Source organism: Equus caballus, chromosome 8, assembly GCF_041296265.1.
Source record: "Equus caballus isolate H_3958 breed thoroughbred chromosome 8, TB-T2T, whole genome shotgun sequence".
NCBI classification, from domain to species: Eukaryota; Metazoa; Chordata; class Mammalia; order Perissodactyla; family Equidae; genus Equus; species Equus caballus.
The window spans coordinates 12796457-12818412 of record NC_091691.1 but is presented as its reverse complement, the minus strand read 5'-3'; the positions used below and the strand labels follow the sequence as shown (position 1 = coordinate 12818412).

Here is a 21956-nt window from a genome sequence, read left to right as displayed (position 1 = left end):
GGTCCCAAGAATTAGGACAATTCTGAGTCCCCCCCCCCCACCCCCACCCCCATCCCCCAATAAAGCTTGGCCTCTCAGTCCATGGCTCTAGAATGCAATGGATTCCAAGCTCCTCAGAGATACCTGCTGTTGGTCCAGGGACAATAGATCAGAGCTATGGTTGCCAGCACCATGTTTGTCACACAGGGTCTCCTCCAGTCCTGTTGCCACCACTTGTCTGGTTGGGGCCAGGGCCCACCTCCTGGGCTTCCCCTGTGGGTCACGTGGATGGAATAGTGTCCCACACCTCCTAGTGCTGTGCAGATGGAGATACCCCAACTGCTCACTTAGCACAGTTTGTGCTTCCTGGTATGATCTGCATTGACAGAATGATATATTTTCTTCAACTGGATAACGCAATATGCAGAAGGCTGCAGAAAACATAAACGTACACCTTAATGAATGGCTGTAAATTAAAATAATGCCCACCTAGATCAATACCTACAAGTTATGAGACTTCCAGAAGCTTCACACGTGCCCCTTCCTAATGACATTTTATTCCCTGCCCTTAGCAGTAACCACAGTCTTATGTTCATGGTGTTCCATTCCTCGTTTACTTCATAGTTTCATTTGTTATGCACTCCGCACAGGTCTGGGTTTAACCTGTAATCATACAGTATATATTCTCTTCTACACTAAAAATTATGGATTCAGGAGTCATCAGTGATTCCTCCGTTGCCATGGCTAACCAACTATACCCCGATTTAGTTCTCCATTCTATTGACGATGGACATTTGGGTTGTTTCCAGTTTGCGGCTCTTTCACACAATGAGGCTATGGTTCTTATTGTGCAGGTGTCCTGAACTCAGTGGATCACACAACAAGGAGTGGAATTCTAGGGTCCTGTATTACGCCTGTCCAAGACTTTCTGAGGTTAAAAAACAAATTATAACGCAAAGCTGCAGATTGTAAAATTCATATGAACAGAATAGAACAAACTGAATCCATGTGATTACTGGATATATAGATGCAAGCTTACATGTTGAAGTACTAATCAGTGTGTTTTCTATGTTCATCCTCCCCGCTCCATTCAAGTTTGACATCTCCACGTATCCAACTAGAATGACCTGGGAGGGCTAGAACCTATTCAGCAGGGGGACCCCATGGCTCCATGAGGAGACCTGGCCTACACATACTTTTCTCTTGGGAGCTTTTTATACTTGGGACTCTCCAGACCCTCTCACAAGACCAGGGTTTGGCAAATGAAGGCCTGGGGTGGGGTGGGGGAGAGTTGGGAGGATACAGTCCTCTTGCGGGTGAAGGATTTGGGGACATCCAGTGGAAAAAGAAAGGATCTCCAGAACCAGGGCATTGGAGGAGGAATGAGAGGCTGTTCCTGTGGAAAGAACGGAGGCTGGAGGATGAGAGACCAGAATTTGTGTTTGCAGACTCGGATAAAGGGGAATTCCAGAGAGAGGGGCTGCCATTCTGGGGCCAGGGACTAGAGCCACCTTGGTATTCAGCTCCCCGTCCTCCACCTCTTCCTCCTTCTCCTCCTCATCTGCCCCTCCTCCCATATCCTGCCTCTCCATTCCCCTCCCCTTCCTCCTCCATCTCATGATGGCACACAGCGGGCCATAGGGAGCCACACAGTAGGCATAGGAAGATGTTTTAAGTTATTTTAAAATCAGAAGAAAAAGAAATCTCTTCTGGTCAAAGAAAATACTTTAACACATAATAATAATAATTCATTTCCATTATGCCAACACAGTGGTAAAAAATACTTTTTAATATTTTATGGGTGAGAGCACCCAGGAAGGAAAAAGTACATAGGCCCCACGAAAGTCATCATGTGAACTGTGTGCTTTGTGTGCATTTGCAGGGTATTGTACCTGAAAGCAAAGACCTACACAGCCAACCAAACAAGGGCGAAGGGCTCAGCAGTTGTAGTGCAAGGCCTCTGTCCCTGGTGCTCTTTGGCAGAATCTCCCCCCCTCCAGGGAAGGGGTCCTACTTGGAGGGCCCAGAAGAGATTCCTCCATCTGAGCCTTTAGTTCTTTCAGTCCCGCTTTGGCGTCTCCTCTCCTCTGGGTGCTGGATGTTCTCAGCGCTCAGGGGGAGAATATTTTCTTGAAGACCACGGTTACTGCCTCTACTATGGGGAGACACGAGGAAGAGATGCATTAGGCACTTATCAATGACCCAGTTTTCTCCACATCCATGGGGTTGATCTGGAGTGAGAGAATGATTTAAAGAGATCAGATCACTCAAGAGGTTCCATCCAAACCTGGCAGCACAGAGGCAGCTCCTAAGTGAAGAGTCAGCCCTGCTGTGTGGCATGTGGATAACTGCTTCCTCCTCGGCCACATGGGCCCTGGAGACGACTGTGGCGGGAGACAAGGAGAGAGACAGCCATGAGGAAGCAGTGGGGGGGGGGGGGGGGGGGTCACCAAGTGTATGAGAAGAAAAACAAACAATGAGTCAGTCTATTGAAAAGAAAGATGTGTTTTAATTATGCTGGACGGCAGGAGGCTGTGATTCCTATCTTCTGGGTGGAATAAAGTCCCCTGAGATAACACCTTGTAAGTCAGGAAGCTTCATGACACCCCATATCACCTTAGAGATGGTACAATTAGCTGAAGGGCCTGATCCAAGACCACAAAGTTCATCAGAAAGAGAGCACCCGGCAGAGGGCCAGACCTCCAAAGAGGAGAGAATCGGGTTGCCTTGTGACAGCCGGGCCTGGGTCACCAACCTGGAAGTCTCCTGACCAGCAGGGCGCTGGAGGCACCTGGGGTTCCTGGGAGGGGATGGGGTTGGGGGAGAGGGCAGGTGGATGTGGGGGGCTGAGCCCTTCAGCCAGGAGAAGGGGAGCTGAGCCACAGTGCTCTGCGGTCTGAGAAAACCGTGAGGAGGAGATGAGAGCCCCAGGGCGCGCTGGCTGGTCTCTGGGGACTTGGGCACCAGCCCCCTTTTGGTGTCCTCTCTGGGATCTGTGGATCCCTGAGCTCTGGAAAGGCGCCCATCCTCCCGAGCTGGGGGCCCGCAGAGTTAGCCCAGGCTGCTCTTGGCACGGGTGGGGGTGCAGGGTCAGAGCCGAGTGCAGGAGTGGGGTGCCGAATGCTGGCCGACCCCCGCAGACCTCGCGGTGAGCGACGCCACCCCTGCCTCCCTCTCCCAGGAGCGGACCATGAAGAGTCTGGGGGCAGAAGGGAGGGGAGACGAGGAGGGAACGGCCGGGGACTGCAGGGCACGCTGGGGTCGGCACCGACCGCTGGAGGGAGGGCGAGTGGCTGCTTCTGGGGGGACAACAAGCGGCCGTGGAAAGCGGTGCCCGAGGCGGCGGGGGTTCGGTGGGTCGCACTCACCGACGACGCGCAGCACGTTCCGGGAGCGCCAGGTGCGCGGGACAGAGCGCCGGCCCAGCTGCGGAGCTCGCCCCGCCCCGCCCCGCCCCGCCCCGCCCCGAGGACGCGTGCGCGCAGGCCCCGCCCCTACGCCCGGCCCCGCCCCTCGCTCCCCCTCCTCTGTGGTTCCTGCCGAGCCGGCTGCGGCGGCGAGAACCGGAGACCCCGAGCTGCGGCGTCAGGTGAGTCCGCGGCGGGCCCGGGGCCGGGGTGGGCGAGCTGCCGGGGACGGGCCGGGGGCGGCGGACGCGAGGGGCGATGCGGGGTCCGAGGGTGCGGGCGTCTCCATCGGGGACCCCCATTCGCCACCCACTGCGTCCCCACCGGGGTCCCCGCCGCCCTCGGCCTTACCGGGGCCGGCAGGCCTCGGACCGTTAGCTGGCGTGGAGTCGCCACGCTTAGACCCCAGAGTTCCAGGCAAGCGGCTTCGGGGGTGGGGTCGTTTCTGCCCTGAGAGGCTCGCGGGGCCCGTGATGAGGTGTGGTCTGGGGTCGGCTCTGCAGCAGGGGGCGCCAGGATCCTAGAGGATGCTGCCACCCTGAATCAATCGAGGAGGCTCTAAAGTTCTCCAGAACCAACTAGAACCCCTGCGATATTTTCAGGGATGCGAATGCCACAGGTCTGGGTTGGGTAAGATGCAGCCTCAGGATGGGAGACCCCACCTCTAGCGCTGCAGACCCCCTTAGTGGGTGGAGCCCCCATGCCGCGCGCTTGGAAAGGCTCCCCGCCCTCAGGGTCTCCAGTCCCCCACCCGTGCCCCGCCAGCCAGACGAGGGTGCCCCCTGCACCCAGCTTCTCTGTGCACTGCTCCCGTTAAATTCCCTGGGGAGGACAAAAAAAAGCAAAGAAATTCTCCGGGGAGGAAAAACCTGGAGTCTAATTAGCGTTTAGGCTTCTCATTGAGAAATCGTTTATCCTATTCTTCCGGGCCAGCGTGGATGGAGAGAGAGAAGGCGCCGAGGGTTTGGGCAGGTGGGATTCAGGGAGAGCACTGAGCAGTTGGGGGGACATCCACGTTTGGTTGAGGCCCCCCCTGCACAGGTTGTTGGCTTCCCCTCTCAGACCAGCAAGGTGGGGGGGGGGGGGCAGATTTAACCATCTGACTCAGACGCCCTGGAGGGGAGACAGGCTGTGCCTCTCCTGATGCTCCTGGACCCTCGCACTATTGCTGGGTTCCCGAGGCCTGGACCCTGACTGCTGGTCTGTGTCACCCGCTCTCCCACCCCAGGCGTGCCCTCTTCTGTGCAGGTGCTGGCTCGGCCCTGGCCCTCAGGCTCCTGCGCGCATGGCCCTGCCGGCCCTCTGCTGCCCCCTATGGCCCTGCAGGGAACGCTGCCCGTCCGGGCCTGGCTGACCCCCTCTCTGTGCAGTGGCTCAAGTGGACTTAACGGCCAGGTTCTTGGTGGGACTCAAGGTCATTCCCCAGGCATTGGCCTGTGCTGAGGTGACTGACTCCAGCCCCAGGTGAGATGTCTGCCCTGCCGCAGGCCACATGCCCTACCCATGGCCTGACCCCACTCCGGTTGTCAGCGCCCACCTAGAAGCAGAGTAGAAATGCACAGTATCCCCTCCAGACAGCAGGGCAGCCAGGGCTCCATGGGGCCCAAGAAGTCTTGGTTTACAATCCAGACCTGTGACTGCCTTTGGGCAGACTCACGCGCCGTAACTGCTCTTATCACACTTGTCACACACAGACACAGGCCTAGTTCTGGATTGTGTGGTGGCACAGCAGGATGACTCACGGTAGCTTTAAGAACACTTTCTCAGACTCACACACTCACACAGAGGCACACAGGCCTTTGTGCTCCCGCAGGTGGCACCCGAGGCCCCAGTTGGGTGCGGGTGGAAAAGAGGTCCCTCGATCACTGGAGGTCACACCCATGGATGATGGAGGGTGAGCGTGTACCCTGCCTGTGTGCGCTGGTGTGCCCGAAGTACACGATGGACACACAGATCCTGTGCTCAGACGTCTACACCAGGGACACGGTGGGTGTGCCGTGTGTCTCCTGGGTGCTCATCGCTCTCTCTCCCCAACAGTCTGGCCTCCACTCTGCCTTCAGGGGTGCTTCATATAGTTCTTTCTGGCACCTCCCGGGATGTGACTCTGGGCCCCGTGGCCATCATGTCCCTCCTGGTCTCCTTCTACACCTTCCATGACCCGCCCTGTGCTGTGCTGCTGGCCTTCCTGTGGGGCTGCATGCAGTTGGCCATGGGGCTCCTGGGCTTGGGTGAGACTCTTTTCCTGCTGAGGTGGGGGCTATGTTTCTGCTCTTCCAGGGGCCCCGAGGCACCTGCCTCCTGCGGCTGCCCCTGCCCTCGGCATTTCCTTCTTTATATTCCATTCTTACCCCGTTCTGCTTAGAGGCCAGGACACTTGGAGAAGTGCCCAGGCCCTCAGACCCTGGACTCCCTTTCCTGCTCTCCAAACCAGCCCACACAGGGCATGTCACACCCTCAGCCCTTAGCCCCAGTCCCACCCACACCCCCTCTCCCAGCCCATGTCCACCCCTGTCCTCTGGGACCGGGCAGAGCTGTGACCAACTTGGTATTTCCTCTTGGCTGGCCAGGGTTCCTGCTGAAACCCTGCCCCACCATCTCTGGCCCCGTCAGTCATTAAAGGTCTCACCTCTGCTGCTACCGTCACCATTGGCCTTGGGCAGATCAAGGTAGGCTCACCACTTGGCACCAGGGCAACCTGCTGGGTAGAGGACCAAGGCTGGGTCCTGGCATGTGTGGGTTAGTCCTGCGATTCCAGAGCGCGAAGCACACGGTGCTCACATGGGCCTCCATGAATAAAATGACCCCTTTCGGGAGATGTTGGGGGAGGGTCAGATTCTGCCACTGGTCATTTGGGGCACTATTAGGTCTTCATAAGTTTTCTGAGGAAAACTCAGTGTGTTATGAGGAATAGTCAAAGAGGGATGTACAGTGGTCCCTTGGTATCCACTGGGGGATCGGTTTCAGCACCCCCACAGATACCAAAATCCTTGGATGCTCAAGTCTCTTATGTAAAATAGCATAGTATTTGCATATAACCTGCACACATCTTCCCATATACTTGAATCATCTCTAGATTACTTATATTACAAAATACAATGTAAATGCTAGGTAAATGGATGCTATACTGTATTGTTTAGGGAACAGTGACAGGAAAAAAAGTCTGTACGTGTACAGTACAGACACAACCATCATAGGCCTTTCCACCCGCTTGTGGTTGGATCCATGGATGCGGAACCCGAAAATATGGGGGGCTGAGTGTACTAACGTAAGTCTAGGTAAGATTCAGCTAACAGGTAAAACACTTCTTTCCAAGAAAATGCATTTGAAATGGCCCTGTAAGAAGATAAGTGATTGCTAAAACAAAACAAAATATCTCCGTCTTTTTGTCCTTTCATAGAATTTTTCTTTTTGAATTGTTTCTATTTTGAGATAATTGTAGAGTCACATGCATTTTTAAGAAATAACAGAACGTTTGTTGTCCCCTCACTCAGTTTCCCCCAGTGGTAACATCTTTCATAACCATAGTACAGTATCACAATCAGTATTGATTGATACAATCCACTTATCTTATTCAGATTTCCCAGTCTAATTTGCACTAGTGTGTGTGCTCATGTGTGTATTTAATTCTATGGAATTTTATCATCTGTGTCTATGTGCCTGGCAACAGTCAGGACAGAACAGTTCTGTCACTCTCAAGTTACCTTTTGTAACTGCTCCCCTCCCAATCCCTGGCAACCCATAATTTGCTCTCAGTTTCTATAATTGTGTCATTTTAAGAATGTTCTATAAATGGAATTATATAGTATGTAACCTTTTGGGATTAGCTTTTTTTTTCCCCCCCACTGGCATAATTCCCTCAAGATTCAGTCAAGTTGTGTGTATCAAAAGTGAGCTTCCCCCCCCCCCCCCGATGAGGATCGGCCCTGAGGTAACACCTGTGACAGTCTTCCTCTGTTTTATGTGGGACGCTGCCACAGCATGGCCTGACGAGCAGTTCTACGTCCACATCTGGATCTGAGCCTGTGAACCCCAGGCCAGCACAGCGGAAACTTAACCACTATGCCACCGGGCTGGCCCTGAGAGTTAGTTTGTTTTTATTGCTGAATTTGAATTTTTCTTTTTTTTTAACTTGGAAAATTTATATCCATCTTTATTTTGGAGCAGCATTTTTTGTTCACTTTTCAGTAGGCATGTCTGCTTTTGTATACAAAGCTGTGAACATGTACGGTACCTAGACATGGTATTTTAAAAGTTTGTGCTGGGATTTTAAGGAGCATTTATTGACAGATTTGAATATTTGGTTTTTACTTACCTATTTATTTTAGGATTGATTTTCATTTATTTAACTTAGTTTTTAAATTATAAAAGTCAAAAACTTGTAGAACTTTCCATTGGAACAGCACTGTATAAAGTCAAAGTAAACCAATGTCCTCATCTTATTGCCCAAGATTAATCGTTATTAATAGTTTTTTTTGTGTGTAACCTTAATTACCTCCTAAAAGGCCCTGTTTCCAAATACAGTCACTTTGGGGGTTAGGGCTTCAAACATATGAATTTTAGGGGGAAACAGTTTAGTATGTAGCACATGCGTGTGCACACACGAATTTTGTAGCGGTATTTCTCACAACTGTGTTTCCATAGCAACTTACTTTATATCCTGTTTATAAAGTAGTTTAGTGAGCCAAAACTATACAAATGGAATAGGATAAAATATTTTTCTGTACTCTTGTCATGTAGTTGTTAACAAATCAGTACGTACAGCATTTGAGTCTCCATTCAGTATATAGGAATTACTACTGGACTGAGGGTCCTGAGGTTTTGATTTCAGTGCTCTCTCTTACAAAATAACTTTTGAACTGTGGTTGTCTGTCCAAATGGAAGAGAGCAGTTATCTTAGGCTAGTCATTTAGTCCATGTGAAAATATGTTTCTTTATCTGTAAAAAAAAAAAAAAAAAAAAAAAGGAGAATGAGGTATGGAGTACTTGATGTCCAAAATCCCTTCAACTCTAAAATGCTTCTGTATTTTCTAAATGTTTATGTTCTAGAAAGCAAACTATGTATTTCATGTTTAATCCTTAGAATTCCTCCTCTTCCCCTCCCAGCAACTTTTAAAAACACTTGACCACGCAGCAGGTTAACTTTGGCATAGAGAAGGCTATGCTGATCTCACAGATCTTGGCTGAGTTAATTGGCATGTAGATAACAGTCCTCTTCCATAAAAAAGCTCTCCCTTTTTTGATATCTCTTTTGGTATCTCACTTGCTTTTTCTTTAAAAATAAATATACTGTTCTTATTTTTCTAAAGCTAGTTTTAAATTATATTTCTAGTATTAAAAATTCCAGGTTTACAGAAATAGGAACAATAGCTTGTTTTTTGGAATTAAAAATGTAATACATGCACAGGTTAAAAATTTAAATAGCACAGCAGGGTACATAGTGAGAAGTAGTGTCCCTCCTTCCTTAGTTCCCTGGTCTTTCTCCAAAACATAGTCACTCTTTTCAATTTATTTTGTATCCATTCAGAAATATTCTTTGCCTATACATTCATGTTTATATTTCCCTATCTCTGGCGTATAATGGCACATGTACACATGTGCACACACGTGGAAGCCTAATGTACTTTAACTTTTCTCACTGAATTGCACAGTTTGTTCCACATCCACATGTAGATATCTACCTTAGTCTTTTTTAATGGCTGCATAATATTCCATTGTATGGTTATATTATTCTTTTAATGGATAGGTTGTTTATAGTCTTTTACAAATGATGGTGCTAAACTGTTATATCTTAATGTATTATGTATGTTTACACGTGAATTTACACAAAATATGATATACACATATGTTAAGGGGCATAGAGAATATTCAGTAATCTGGTTCAAACTTGGTACATTAAAAAAACCTTGCAGACGAATACCATATGATCTCAGTTATATGTGGAATCTAAGAAAAACCCTGAAGTCATAGATATAGAGAACAGATTGTGGTCGCCAGAGATGGGATAGGGGTGGGGATGAGAGTGAAGTGTGGGCAAAATGGGTAAAGGTGGTCAAAAGGTAGAAACTTCCAGTTATAAGATAAATAACTCCTGGGGATGTAATATATAGCAAGGTAGTTATAGTTAACAGTACTGTATTGTATATTTGGAAGTTGATAAGAAAGTAAATCTTAAAAGGTCTCATAAAAAAATTGTAACTATGTTTGGTGATGCATGTTAACTAAACTTATTGTGGTAATCATTTCAAATTCAGTGTATACATATATTCACTGTATATTCGTTCAGTGTATACATAAATCGTTGTACACCTAAAACTTATACAGTGTTATATGTCAAATATATCTCAATAAAAATGCCATGTATTTTATACACCATTAGCTGAAAATAACATATTTGAAGTAGTTCTCCATATCAAATCTGTCCCAGCAAGATTTTTTCCCCCAATGGCTCATATATCTAGAGGTAGTTATGTAGATCACATCTTTTGCAACTTAATACTTGTAAATAGTCACTGGGGAATTTCATTTATGTATTTAATAAAAGACTAGTGTTATTTAATACTCTTTCATTGTTTCTCTATATTCTTGATGGTATAGACACCTTATGGTGCTTTCATAAATATTAGGTAGAGCATGATAGAGCTGGAAAAGTTGGAAAGGACTTTATATGTCATTTGGTTTAACTTTTTTTTTAATTGAGGCAGAATGGGTATATAACATTCTATAAGTTTCAGGTGTACATTGTAATTCAACATGTGCGTACACTGCAGAGTGATCACCACCAAGAGTCTAGTTACCATCCGTCATCGCACAGTTGACCCTCTGCACTCATTTTGCTTACCCCCCAACACCCTTCCCCTCTGGTAACCACCATTGTGTTCTCTGTATCCATGAGTGTGTTATTGTTTTAGATTTCACATACGAATGAAATGATACAATATTTGCTTTTCTCTGCCTTATGTCACTTAGCGTATTACCCTCAAGGTCCATCTGTTTTGTTGTAAATGGCGAGATTTCATTCTTTTTTTATGGCTGAGTGGTATTCCATTGTATGTATGTACCACATCTTCTTTATCCATTCGTGCATCAGTGGACACTTTGGTTGTTTCCCTATCTTGGCTACTGTGAAAGATGATGCAGTAAACATAGGGGTGCATATATCTTTTCAAATTAGTATTTTCATTTTCTTTGGATAAATACCTTGAAGTGGAATAGCTGGATCATATGGTAGTTCTATTCTTAATTTTTTGAGGAATCTCCATACTGTTTTCCATAGTAGCTTTACCAATTTACATTCCCACCAATAGTGTACGAGGGTTCCCTTTTCTCCACATCCTCTCCAACACTTGTCATTTCATGTTGGTTTAACTTTCTTATTTTGCTAATTTGTTCCTAAACTTATTCTGTCTCTTAATATTGCTGTTGCTGAATCTGAATATATACTTGGTTGAAAGTATGAGATCAGGGGTGAAGAAAGACAAAATACAATGGTGCCTTTTAAATTCCATAAGTGACATTTTATGGTTCTTAGTCTTTATAACAATATATCAGCTATGTCTGAGGAAGAGTTGTCTTGACAAAGATGGGACAGAGACTCTTCTCCCTACTCCCAAGGCTTGGAAAAATTATCAAGGGAGCTTTTAAAGTGAAAATTTTAGCAGGTTCCTCTGATATGTATTATAAGAAGATTTCATGTATACAAGTAATGTCTGTGAAAAACTTAGACTATGGTAAACTTTCACTTTAGTATAATTTGGACTAAAAGTGGAGATTCATTCATTCATTTAATTAACAAACATTTATTGAGCACATACTCTGTGTCGGGTGCTGTTTTAGATTCTTGGGATACATTAGTGAACCCAGTAAATAAAAGATCCCTTCCTTTGTGGATCTTACATTTTAATGGGTAGGTAGACAATATTTATAAACATAACCCCAATAATTTTATGGTATGTTAAAAGATGACAAGTATTGTTAAAAAAGCAAACAACTCTACTCCTTCTCAGTTTTCAATAAACCATAGGTTTGGATGATCTTAAGCTGATATTTTGCACAAGGAGTAAGCTGGTTTTAGAAACATATTTTCTCTCTTCATTATTAAATTCTGAGTCACTTTACTGAGAAAACAAGAACAGTAGAAGACTTCAAAACATTTATTGCTTTATTGGCAGTTTTTGATTGTATAAAAACAATTATCTTGGCACAGATCCCAAACTAAAACTGTCTTTTATTGGACGACATTTTTTGGTAAGTAATCGGATGGATAGTACTAAATATTAAATAGCTTCACCCGAGAGCCCAATTTATTTAGTGGTTATGGTCAAGTCTGTAGCCAGTTCGTCTTGGAAGGCCTATGGTATTATGGGACTCCTCAGAGTCAGGTGTTTGCCAGTCTTGCTGCACTGAAATTCCTTTCTCATTGAGGAGACTAAGTAATAATATATATCTTAAAACATTTTCAGCTCAAAACGGTGTACTGTATATACTTCCGTGTTAACAGTAGGATCTCAGCTGGGTACTTGTTAAGCTAATTGATCCATCTAAAATTGCGGTTTCAGGATTCTTTTGGTCTTGCTATAGGCATTGCTGTGGCTGTCTTGGTGCAAAGGTATGACGACTTCCATAAGGGTGAATTTGCCAGATAGACCTTGCAGTTTTTAAAACAATGTCAGCTTATCTCTCTGGAGGTCTGATGTTTTATGCAGATGACTTAGTCTTTAGTAAATGATATAGTGTATGTACACTGGGCACTGACTAGAGAGCTTAATTTAATTATCAAACATTTATTGAACGCTTCTGTGCCAGTCATCATACAGGTATTGGGGAATACAAAGATGCATGCTTCTGGCTATTTATGAATGCATAGCCTTGTAAAGGATTTTGAAATGTATAAATTTTGGCATAGTATGGTATGCTATAGTTAGAAAATGATAAAAAATACTCTGTTCAGGGATATTTTGGAAGATTGTATGAAGAGGTGATATTTGAACTACTTTTTTTTTAATGGTTGGCACGTGAACTGATGCCTGTTGCCAATCTTATATATCTTTTTTCTTCTTCTCCCCGAAGCCCCCTAGTACATAGTTGTATATTGTAGTTGTGGTCCTCCTGGCTGTGCTCTGGGGGATGCTGCCTCAGCATGGCTTGATGAGGAGTGCCGCGTCCGTGCCCAGGATCCAAACCAGCAAAATCCTGGGCCACCGAAGCAGAGCCTGCGAACTTAACCACTCGGCCACGGGGCTGGCCCCCTGAACTACTTTTTGAAACTTGTATGCAGCGTATGTGGTAGAAAAGAAGAGTGTCCTAGGCAGATGAGAAAAAGGACACAGAGGTTTTGAGAGAAAGCGTCATACATGATTTTGTTCTATAGTTATCTGATGTGGTTCAGAATAGGCTATATTATGGAGAGTGGTACCAGATGGTAGATTGTGTGGCCACATTGTGAAGGCCCTGCTAGGCTGTCCTAAGTGAAGTGATAAGATCTGTGTCTTAAAAAGATAACTGTAATAGTTTATTTGGCTTTTAAGGATGGAAATTTGGAGTCGTCTTATAGTAATTGAAGGGAGAAATGCTAAGGACTTGATTTAGGCAAGTGGAAATTAAATATAGGGGGCACATTTGAGAGAGACTTGGTGAACCAACTCCTTCGGGGGTTAGATGAGAGAGAGAAGGACTAAAGATAAAGGAGTTCTTAGTTTAAAAGTACTTGTCACACATCTAGTTGGAGACATTTAATAATAGTTACAGATGTGAATCTGTAGTTTAGGAATGACTGAGAGGAATGTATTGTAGTGATTTATGGAGCCTTTGAAGTAAGACTGTTCTGGTTTCAAATCTCATCTCTGGCACTGCTACCAAAAGGGAGAAAAATGATATATATATTGAAGGACTGTTGAGATTGTGCATATAATACAATACATGATGGCTGATACTGAGTACTTGAACTACGTTGTTAACTCTTTATGGAATTACCTCAATTAGGTTGTGGTTTAATGTTATGTTTTCTATATCTGTTGAGAATGAATATAAAAAGTGTTTCTAGAAATCTTCCTTTCAACTGTGTTGAAGATGCATGATATTCAATGCTTCATATATAAAAATCCTTGTAATAATTTCTCTGAAGAGTTTAGTAGTAGGAAGTGTTTTTGCTCGAAGAAATTGGTATTTGTTATTTTACTGGGTGAGTATTTTTTAGATCTTCTTTTTTATCTTGGCTGTTTAGAAACTTTTGAGCTTGATGTTCAACTGAAATGCTTTTCCTTAGCCTTTGTTTTTGGTTTAATATTTCCCATTTAATCTTTTATTTTTATTATATGGCTTTTGTTAAAGAATTTTTTTGGCTTAAACAACAAATGTAGTGTCTCATAGTTCTGCAGCCTAGAAGTCCGAGATCAAGGTTTTGGCTGGGTTGCTTTCTTCTAAGGGCTGTGAGATATAATCTCTTCTATGCCGCTCACCTGAGTTTCTTGTGGTTTGCCTGCAATTTTTGTCATTCCTTGGCTTGTAGGAGCGTCACCCTGATCTCTGCTTTCATCTTCACATGATGTTCTCCCTATGTCTGTGTCTGCATCCAAATTTCCCCTTTTTATAAGATCATTAAGTCATATTGGATTAAGGCTCACCCTAATGACCTCATCTTAACTAATCAGATTGCAACGACCCTATACCCAAATAAGATCACATTCTGAGGTACTCAGTGTTAGGACATCAACATATGAATTTTGGGGGGACACAGTTCGATTTATAACAGTTGTTGAGTGGGTAAAAGAATGATTTAAAGCCGGACTGAGAAAGACAAGCACCATATGACTTCACTCGTATGTGGAAAATGAACACACGGACAAAGAGAACAAGAGTTCAGTGGTTACCAGGGGAAGGGGTTAGAGGGTGGGCGTAGGGGGTGAAGGGGAGCACTTATATGGTGATGGACAAGAAATAATGTGTAACTGAAATTTCGCAGTGATGTAAACTGTTATGAACTCAATAAAAAAATGATTTAATGCACATAAAATGCCTAATACCTTTGACTTACAATTGGTGCTCTGTGCTACTGAGGACTCACTTCTCCCTCATTATCACCGATGTTGGTTAATGATGCTTTGGAGTTAGGTAGAGAATTTAAAATGTGGAATTGACCTTTTTATGGCTCTGCACAAAAACTTTATCACAGGACTGGAAATACAGTGTTTGTAGTCATTAATTACTGTTTTGTCATAGTTCCCTTGGACTTTTTTCTTAGCTTGTGAGCTTTTGAGGGAAGTACAGCCCTTCAAACAGACGAGTATGTCCTGCCCAGCCACATACTTTGAATTTGTCTTTTCTTCCACATGACTCCTGTGGGTTTTGTAACAGATGTGTAAAATGTTCCAAGCTCCCTGTTTATGGTTTATATTAAAATTAAAAAACATGCGAAAAATTTCCCCATATGCATTCTATACAAAGAGCATATTAGCGTTTCATCAGAAATAGCAAGCTTACTTTCAAATAAATTTGTGAATGGATACAATGATAACCACAGAAAGTAACCATTAAGCACCTAATATCATCCACGCCTGCCAGTATCCTGAATTATTCTCACAGTAACCCTTGAAAGTAGATGTTTTCATTTCTATTTTACAGAGGAGGAAACTGAGTTTAGATTAAATATGCTGTCAATGGTCAATAATTGGCAACTGGCTGAAGCAGACCTCAGGGGCAATTGTATTTGCTTAAAGTCTGTGCTTCCACAATCCAGCAGAGAGAAGGATGGTTCTAGTGTCTGCTGAGTGGACCTGCATCCATTCCATTGTTATCGAGCATCTCTGAGTCTCACTTTCCTCAGCAGCAAAATGAAGACGGTAATACTGTTTGCATGGGGTTTTTTATAAAGATTGAAAGGGGAAAATATATTGTATCTTTTATCAACTTTTTAAAATATCTCCTTTCAAAAAGAGTTTAATTGTAAGTATTTATACAAATGTGCTAATAGATTTGGGAATACCACAATACCAAAAATATATAAGGAGTAGTACCAAATTTCAGTTTACAGATAATTTAGATGAGTAATATATATATATTAGTCAACTGAATGACATAGACAGTATCTTAAGAGGTAGAGGTTTTAACAGCTTGGAATAATTGGAGAATACATTCTAGAGGTGGGAGAAGAGGAAAATAACTTTCATGATTACCGATGAGACAGGATGCTAGGCACTTTGCATAGGGTACTCCACTTTAGCCCCTACCACAATCCTGTGTGTAAGATGGTACTGCCTTCTTTTTCAGATGAAGAAATGAAATTGGAGAGTTGTTTGCTCAAGGTAGTACAACTAGTAAGTGCAAAAGGAGGATTAGAACTCAATGTCTAACTCCAAGTATCTTTTCTTTACTATCATGTCTGGGTCTTGAAGAACACAGAGCTGGGGGTGTATGTGTGTAGGAGTTGATGGCACTCCATATTGTAAAGTGTAGACTTTGAAAATACAGTGAGTATATAATTTTGTCTGGAGGAGAGAGTTCAATAATGTTATGATTGTTGTAAAGATCTTTTTATAGTAGATGTATACTTTTATTATTTTATGTTCTAGTCTTTGATCTTTTGGAAATACCTGTGTAAGGCATTCAGTTTCTTCCCTGATGGATACCCAGTTGTCGTAAGTCCATTTATTGAATAATCCCTTTTTTCTCCATTGATTTTTAAAAATAGCTTTATTATAATACAATTTATATACTATAAAATTCATCCATTGTAAGTATCCAATTCACTTATTTTTAGTAAATCCATAGAGTTGTGCTTCAAGATTTTTAAAAGAACTCTTAAGACTTTGTTTTGTTCTTTTTCATAACTTTTCATTGAAGTTTACAGGGTAGATGGTATGATTCTCATTTTATAAGTGATCGTATAATCTCCATTTTATAAGCTCAAGACCTTGAGGCTAGTATGTGGCAGAACTGAAACTCAAACCCAGCCCTTTTAGGAAATATAAGAATGATAGGTTGAAAACGATTGTTGAGGGCTTTTAAATGTTAGACTTAAGAAGTTTGGATTTCATCCTTTGGCATAAGCATTGCCAGCATCTTGTCTGTGATGTTCTCCTTGGCCAAGGAAGACCACTCAGTATTTTCAGCTGGGCACGTTTTATAAAGTGTGTTCTGTGGAACTCGAGTCCCTCAAGTTGCTCTATGTAGAAAGGGTTCCCTAGTCAAGAACCTTTGGGAAGTATTCTCCTCTTTGGGTAGTCACAGTTCACACTGTATATGCAGGCTCTGAGAAGTTGTGCAGTAAAGAAATGGGTTTAGTTTTGTTTTTTCAGCATTTCTCAAATTTACTTGACTTCAGAATTCCCTTTGGGTAACATTGATCTATTGTGATGTGTTTTGAAAAGTAAACTGCTTTCCTCAAGAGGGGACCAGACTGAAGATTAAGGAGAATGTTTATGTAGTTAAGCTGTGGGATTGGGTTGGTTTTTTTTTTTTTTTTTGATAATTATCGTGCACATTTTATGTGATAATAATTGCAGGCTATCTGCTGACAGATGTAGAATTTCTGATTCTTTAACTACTGTAAGATCCTTTGTTTCAAAGTTTGAATGTCTAATGATCATTTTAAAACTGAAGGCTTGAAATTTCATCTTTTTTTTCTTTTGTGAGGAAGATTGTCCCTGAGCTAATGTCTCTTACCAGTCTTTCTCTTTTTGCTTGAGGAAGAATGTCCCTGAGCTGACATCTGTGCCAGTCTTCCTCTGCTTTGTTTATGGGACACCGCCACATCATGGCCTGATGAGCAGTGTGTCTGTCTGTGCCCAGGATCCGGGCCTGCGAACCCTGGGCCACCGAAGAAGAGCACGTGAACTGAACCACTACCATCAGGCCATCCCCTGAAATTTCATCTTTTGATTCATAATTCCCTCTCTTAAAAATTGAAAGGCAGTTTAGTGCAATAGAGAGCTTGCTTTGATATCCCAGTTCTATCACTAACTAGCTTTGTGACTTTGGGCAAGCTATCTAATCTCTCTGAATCACAGTTTGCCTAACAGCAAAATAAGAGGAATGTCAACCTTACCATGGTTGTCATTTGAACTAATTGAGATTCATATCTACACAGTGATTGTTCAGTTGATTATTATTACATAGAGATATAATAGTTATAATAGTAGAGATGGTAATAGCGCTTTCATAGAAATAATATGCCTTACTTAAAGTGGATTGTAAATTATTGTTCCATAAGATGTGTCAAGCTTACTTAAAGTGGATTGCAAAAATAAGGGGTTGAAGGAGTAAAAAGTTCTTGATTATCTAGTCTTGGTAGTTAAAGTCTCTAACGTGCTTATGTAATTTAAACTTAAAAGTACTCTACATGCCTTTTCTCTTTGAACGTCGGGTGAAGTAAGTAGGACGTATGTTTGCTCTTAGTAACTTAAAAAACTAAATATCTTCATGACCTATATGGAATGAAATAATGTATCATAGGTTAGTGATTTTTCTAACTACTCTTGAAGTATCTGTTCCCATTTCCTTCCTTCCAAAACTGTAACTTTCCAAAACAAGAAAACTCAAGGGTGAGTAGGTGTGTGAAAAGTCTTTCTCTCCACTTTATTAGAGGTATTATTGACATAGAAAATACGTAAGTCCAAGGTGTACAGTGTGATGATTTGATACACACATATATTGCAAAATGATTACCACAGTAAGGTTAGTTAATACCTCCATCCCTTCACCTAATTACTATTTTTTGTGTGATGATAGCTTTTAAGATCTGCTCTCTTAACAACTTTCAGGTATATAATATGGTGGTGTTAATTATACTCGCCATGCTGTACGTTAGATCCCAGAACTTATTCATCTTATAGCTGGAAGTTTGTACTCTTTGACCAACATCTCCCCATTTCTCCCACCCACTAGCCCCTGGCAACCACTTTTCTACTCTCTATTTCTTTGAGTTCAACTTTTTTAGATTCCACCTATAAGTGACAAGATGCAGTATTTGTCTTTCCCTGTCTGACTTATTTCACTTAGCATAGTGTCCTCAAGGTCTATCAATGTAGCCTACAATGACAGGATTTCCTTCTTTTTTATGGCTAGATAATATTCCATTGTATAGATGTATCCCGTTTTCTTTATCCAGTCATCTGTCAGTAGCCACTTAGGATGTTTCCATGTCTTGGCTGTTAGGAGTAATGGTGCAGTGAACATGGGGGTGCAGATACCTGTTAGAGATAGTGATTTCATTTCCTTTGGCTATATACCCAGAAGTAGGATAGCTGAATCATATGGTAATTGTATTTTTAATTTTTTGAGGGACCTCCATACTGTTGTCCATAGTGACTACACCAGTTTACATTCCCACTGGCAATGCACAACGATTCCCTTTTCTCCACAGCCTCCCGCATACTTGTCGTGTGTCTTTTTGATAATAGCCATTATAACAAGTGTGAGGTGATATCTCATTGTGGTTTTAATTTGCGTTTCCCTGATGATTTGTGATGTTGAGCATCTTTTCATGTACCTGTTGGCCATTTGTAGGTCTTCTTTGGAAAAATATGTGTTCAAGCCCTTTGCCCATTTTTTAATCAGATTGCGTTTTTTGGGTTTTTTTTCTTTTTGCTACTGAGTTGTATGAGTTCCTTATATATTTTGGATATTAACCCCTTATCAGATAGATGGTCTGTAGATATTTTCTGCTGTTCCGTAGGTTGCCTTTTTATGGTGATGATTGTTTCCTTTGCTGTGCAGGTGCTTTTTATTTTGATGTAGCCCCTCACTTTTGTTTATTTTTGCTTTTGTTGCTTGCGCTTTTGGTATCATATCCAAAATATTGTTGCCAAGACAAATGTCAAGGAGCTTTGTCCCTGTGTTTTCTTCTAGTTGTTTTACAGTTTCAGGTCTTTGTCTGGACTGTTAATTAACAAAGTAAATTAACCCTTAATTACTGGCCATATTCAGCACTCCCCCATCCCTTTTTTTTTTTTTTTTGGTTAATCCTGATCAGATATTCTTTTGTTAGGGAGCATAACGTTTCTCCTGTCAAAGTTGTGCATCCTAACGGAACATAAACAAACTTTAATACAGTGAAAAACCCTACCAGAAGTTTGGTAATGTTATTAGGACAAATTCTATTTCTTAAAGATAAAATATTATTAAAGAATGGGACGTTTTAAGATTGTTTTATTGTCCTCCAACAGCTGTTTCGTATTTATTTTACAAACATTTGGTTAGGCTTCCGTGCTTATTTATAGTGCAGTGAGTCTACTTTAAAATCGAGTAAGATAACACATCGACCATAGGTATTTGAATTCTGGCATGTTCAATAATAGTTCTATTGTATTAGCTTGTATAAAATATGAAGAAAAGTGGATTTCAAATTTTTTAAAAATTTGAAATAAAAAAGGTATATTAGAAAATAACTTGACTCTGGAATTGTACTCTATTTTTGAAAACCATTTCATTCTACTAGGAAAAGATAGTAGATGCCATTAAGGGTTTTGGTGGAATGGGAGGAGAAACTTCTCCCCTTAGGAATTTCTCTGTTGTCATCATTATTATGAAAATAACTACATAATACAAAAGTCACAAGAGAAAAGACTAACTTCTCCCATTTAATCAACCGGATAACACATTTTGGTATGTTTATTCATTCTTACAGTCTGTATGTGTACAGTGTAACTTAACAACAGGGATGTGTTCTGAGAAACGCGTCATTAGATGGTTTCATCATTGTGAGAACATGTACTGAGGGAACAAAATTTGCCATCCCAGAATGTGTCTCTTTAACATGAGGATTATTTTAAGCTGATTATTTTTAAGAAACAAAAGACTCAGGAAGTTTTTCTTGTTACCTCCCCCTTAACTGTCTAAATGAATTCAGATTAAAAATCCTGTCTCAGGGACTGGCCCCATGGCATTGTGGTTGAGTTCAGCATGCTCCGCTTTGGTGGCCCAGGTTCATGGGTTCAGATCCCAGGCATGAACCTACATCACCTGTCAGCCATGCTGTGGCAGTGACCCACATATAAAGCGGAGGAAGATTGGCGTGGATGTTAGCTCAGGGTAATCTCCCTTAAGCAAAACAAGAGGAAGATTGGCAACAGATGTTAGTTCAGGGCTAATCTTTCTCAGCAAAAAAAACCACCCCAAAACAAGCAAAACCTGTCTCAGCAAGTGAGCTGTCACCTTAGCGTAACATAAACTAGGTGGCAGACAGGGAGGAACCTAGAAAAGCCCGTTCATTTGGGTCCCCTCTGTGGCCTTCTGTTTCTGTGTGACTAAAAATTTGTTTCCCAAACGTTTGTTTGCTCCTTTTCCCCTTCTTGTGAATTGCCTTCCTTCCCTTTGAAGTCCCTGACTCGTCCCACTCCCAGCATCATCTTTTGATTTAGCTGAGGATGGTATTTAGGGTGAGGGCTTTAGCAATTTTGGCGAGTTGTTTAGTTTTCCTGGGTTTCTTCCATGTATACATATTATTAAACTTTTGTTTTTCTCTTGTTTATCTGTCTCACGTCAATTTAATTCTTAGACCAGCCAGAAGAACCTAGAAGGGTAGAGGAGAATTTCTTCCTCCCTTATAGTACTAACCCAAACCAATAGCCTACTACATACCTCGGCTATATGGTATTAATCTTATGGGACCACCGTTGTATACGTGGTCATTGACTGAATACGGTTTGTCATTGACTGAAACATTGTTATGCGGCACATTAGTGTACATGTAAGCACACACAATTATCATCATAATATAAATAAAAATGCGTTCCCTTTTTACTTCACATTGTGAATAGTTCCATCATTTAGTCTTTATCTTCATTTTCTAGAACCTTTTATTATGGAAAATTTTAAACTTTAATAAAAGTAGAGAGGAGAGTATAATAATCCCCTGTCATTCAGCTTCAACAGTAATCAACTTTTTTCCAGTCTTATTTTGTCTGTCTCTCCTCCCAGTTTTTGTTGTGATTTGTTAGAGTATTAAATAAATCCCAGGCTTTAATTACCCTGATTTTTAATTATTTTATAGTATTCTTTCAATGCATGCGTTAGAATTTGCTTAATCATTCTTCTGTTGTTGGGCATTTCACATTGTTTCTAATTTTTTGTTATTAAAATAATACTTGTAATACTTGTGTATAAATGAACACAAGGATGAACATCTTAAGTTATAAACCTTTAGGTGTTTTTGATTTTCTTCAGCCACATCTGAAATTGTAATCACTAATTCAGAAGATATGAACCATTAGAAATAATCTTTTTGTAATTATAAAAGTAATACATTTAATTGTGGACATTTTGAGAATTAGATTTTTAAAATAGATAATAAAAATTACCTCAGATTGCTTTCTAAGGAATTCCTATAGTCTATTTGTGTTGCTATAAAAAAATCCCATAGTCTGAGTGGCTCGTAAACAACAGAAATGTATTTCTCACACTTCCGGGGGTTGGGAAGTCCAAGATCATGGTGCTGGCAGATTTCTCGTGGTGATTGTTGAGGACTTACTTCCTGGTTCATAGATGGGCACTTTCTTGCTGTGTCCTCACATTTTGGGAGGGGCTAGGGATCTCTAGAGGGTCTCTTTTATTAGAACACTAATCTCATTCATGAGAGCT

At 42.1% G+C, this 21956-nt stretch overlaps 1 protein-coding gene and 1 long non-coding RNA gene across 2 annotated transcripts in view; one reads left to right on the top strand and one right to left on the bottom strand.

Annotated features, from left to right (window-relative positions):
• Window positions 1-1749: 1749 nt before the first annotated feature.
• On the bottom strand, window positions 1750-3421 carry LOC138915181 (uncharacterized). Its single transcript, XR_011420766.1, has 3 exons — window positions 3348-3421; window positions 2267-2363; window positions 1750-2134 (listed from the first exon to the last, which is right to left on the bottom strand). It is a non-coding gene; the product is annotated as an uncharacterized lncRNA (long non-coding RNA).
• Window positions 2968-21956, top strand: part of LOC138915108 (PAN2-PAN3 deadenylation complex subunit PAN3-like) — a 67149-nt gene continuing 48160 nt past the window's right edge. Inside the window, exon 1 of the mRNA XM_070219880.1 lies at window positions 2968-3568. Within this exon, the coding sequence (XP_070075981.1) occupies window positions 3100-3568 (469 nt within the window). The 5' untranslated portion in view covers window positions 2968-3099. The remainder of the gene's footprint in view (window positions 3569-21956) is intronic.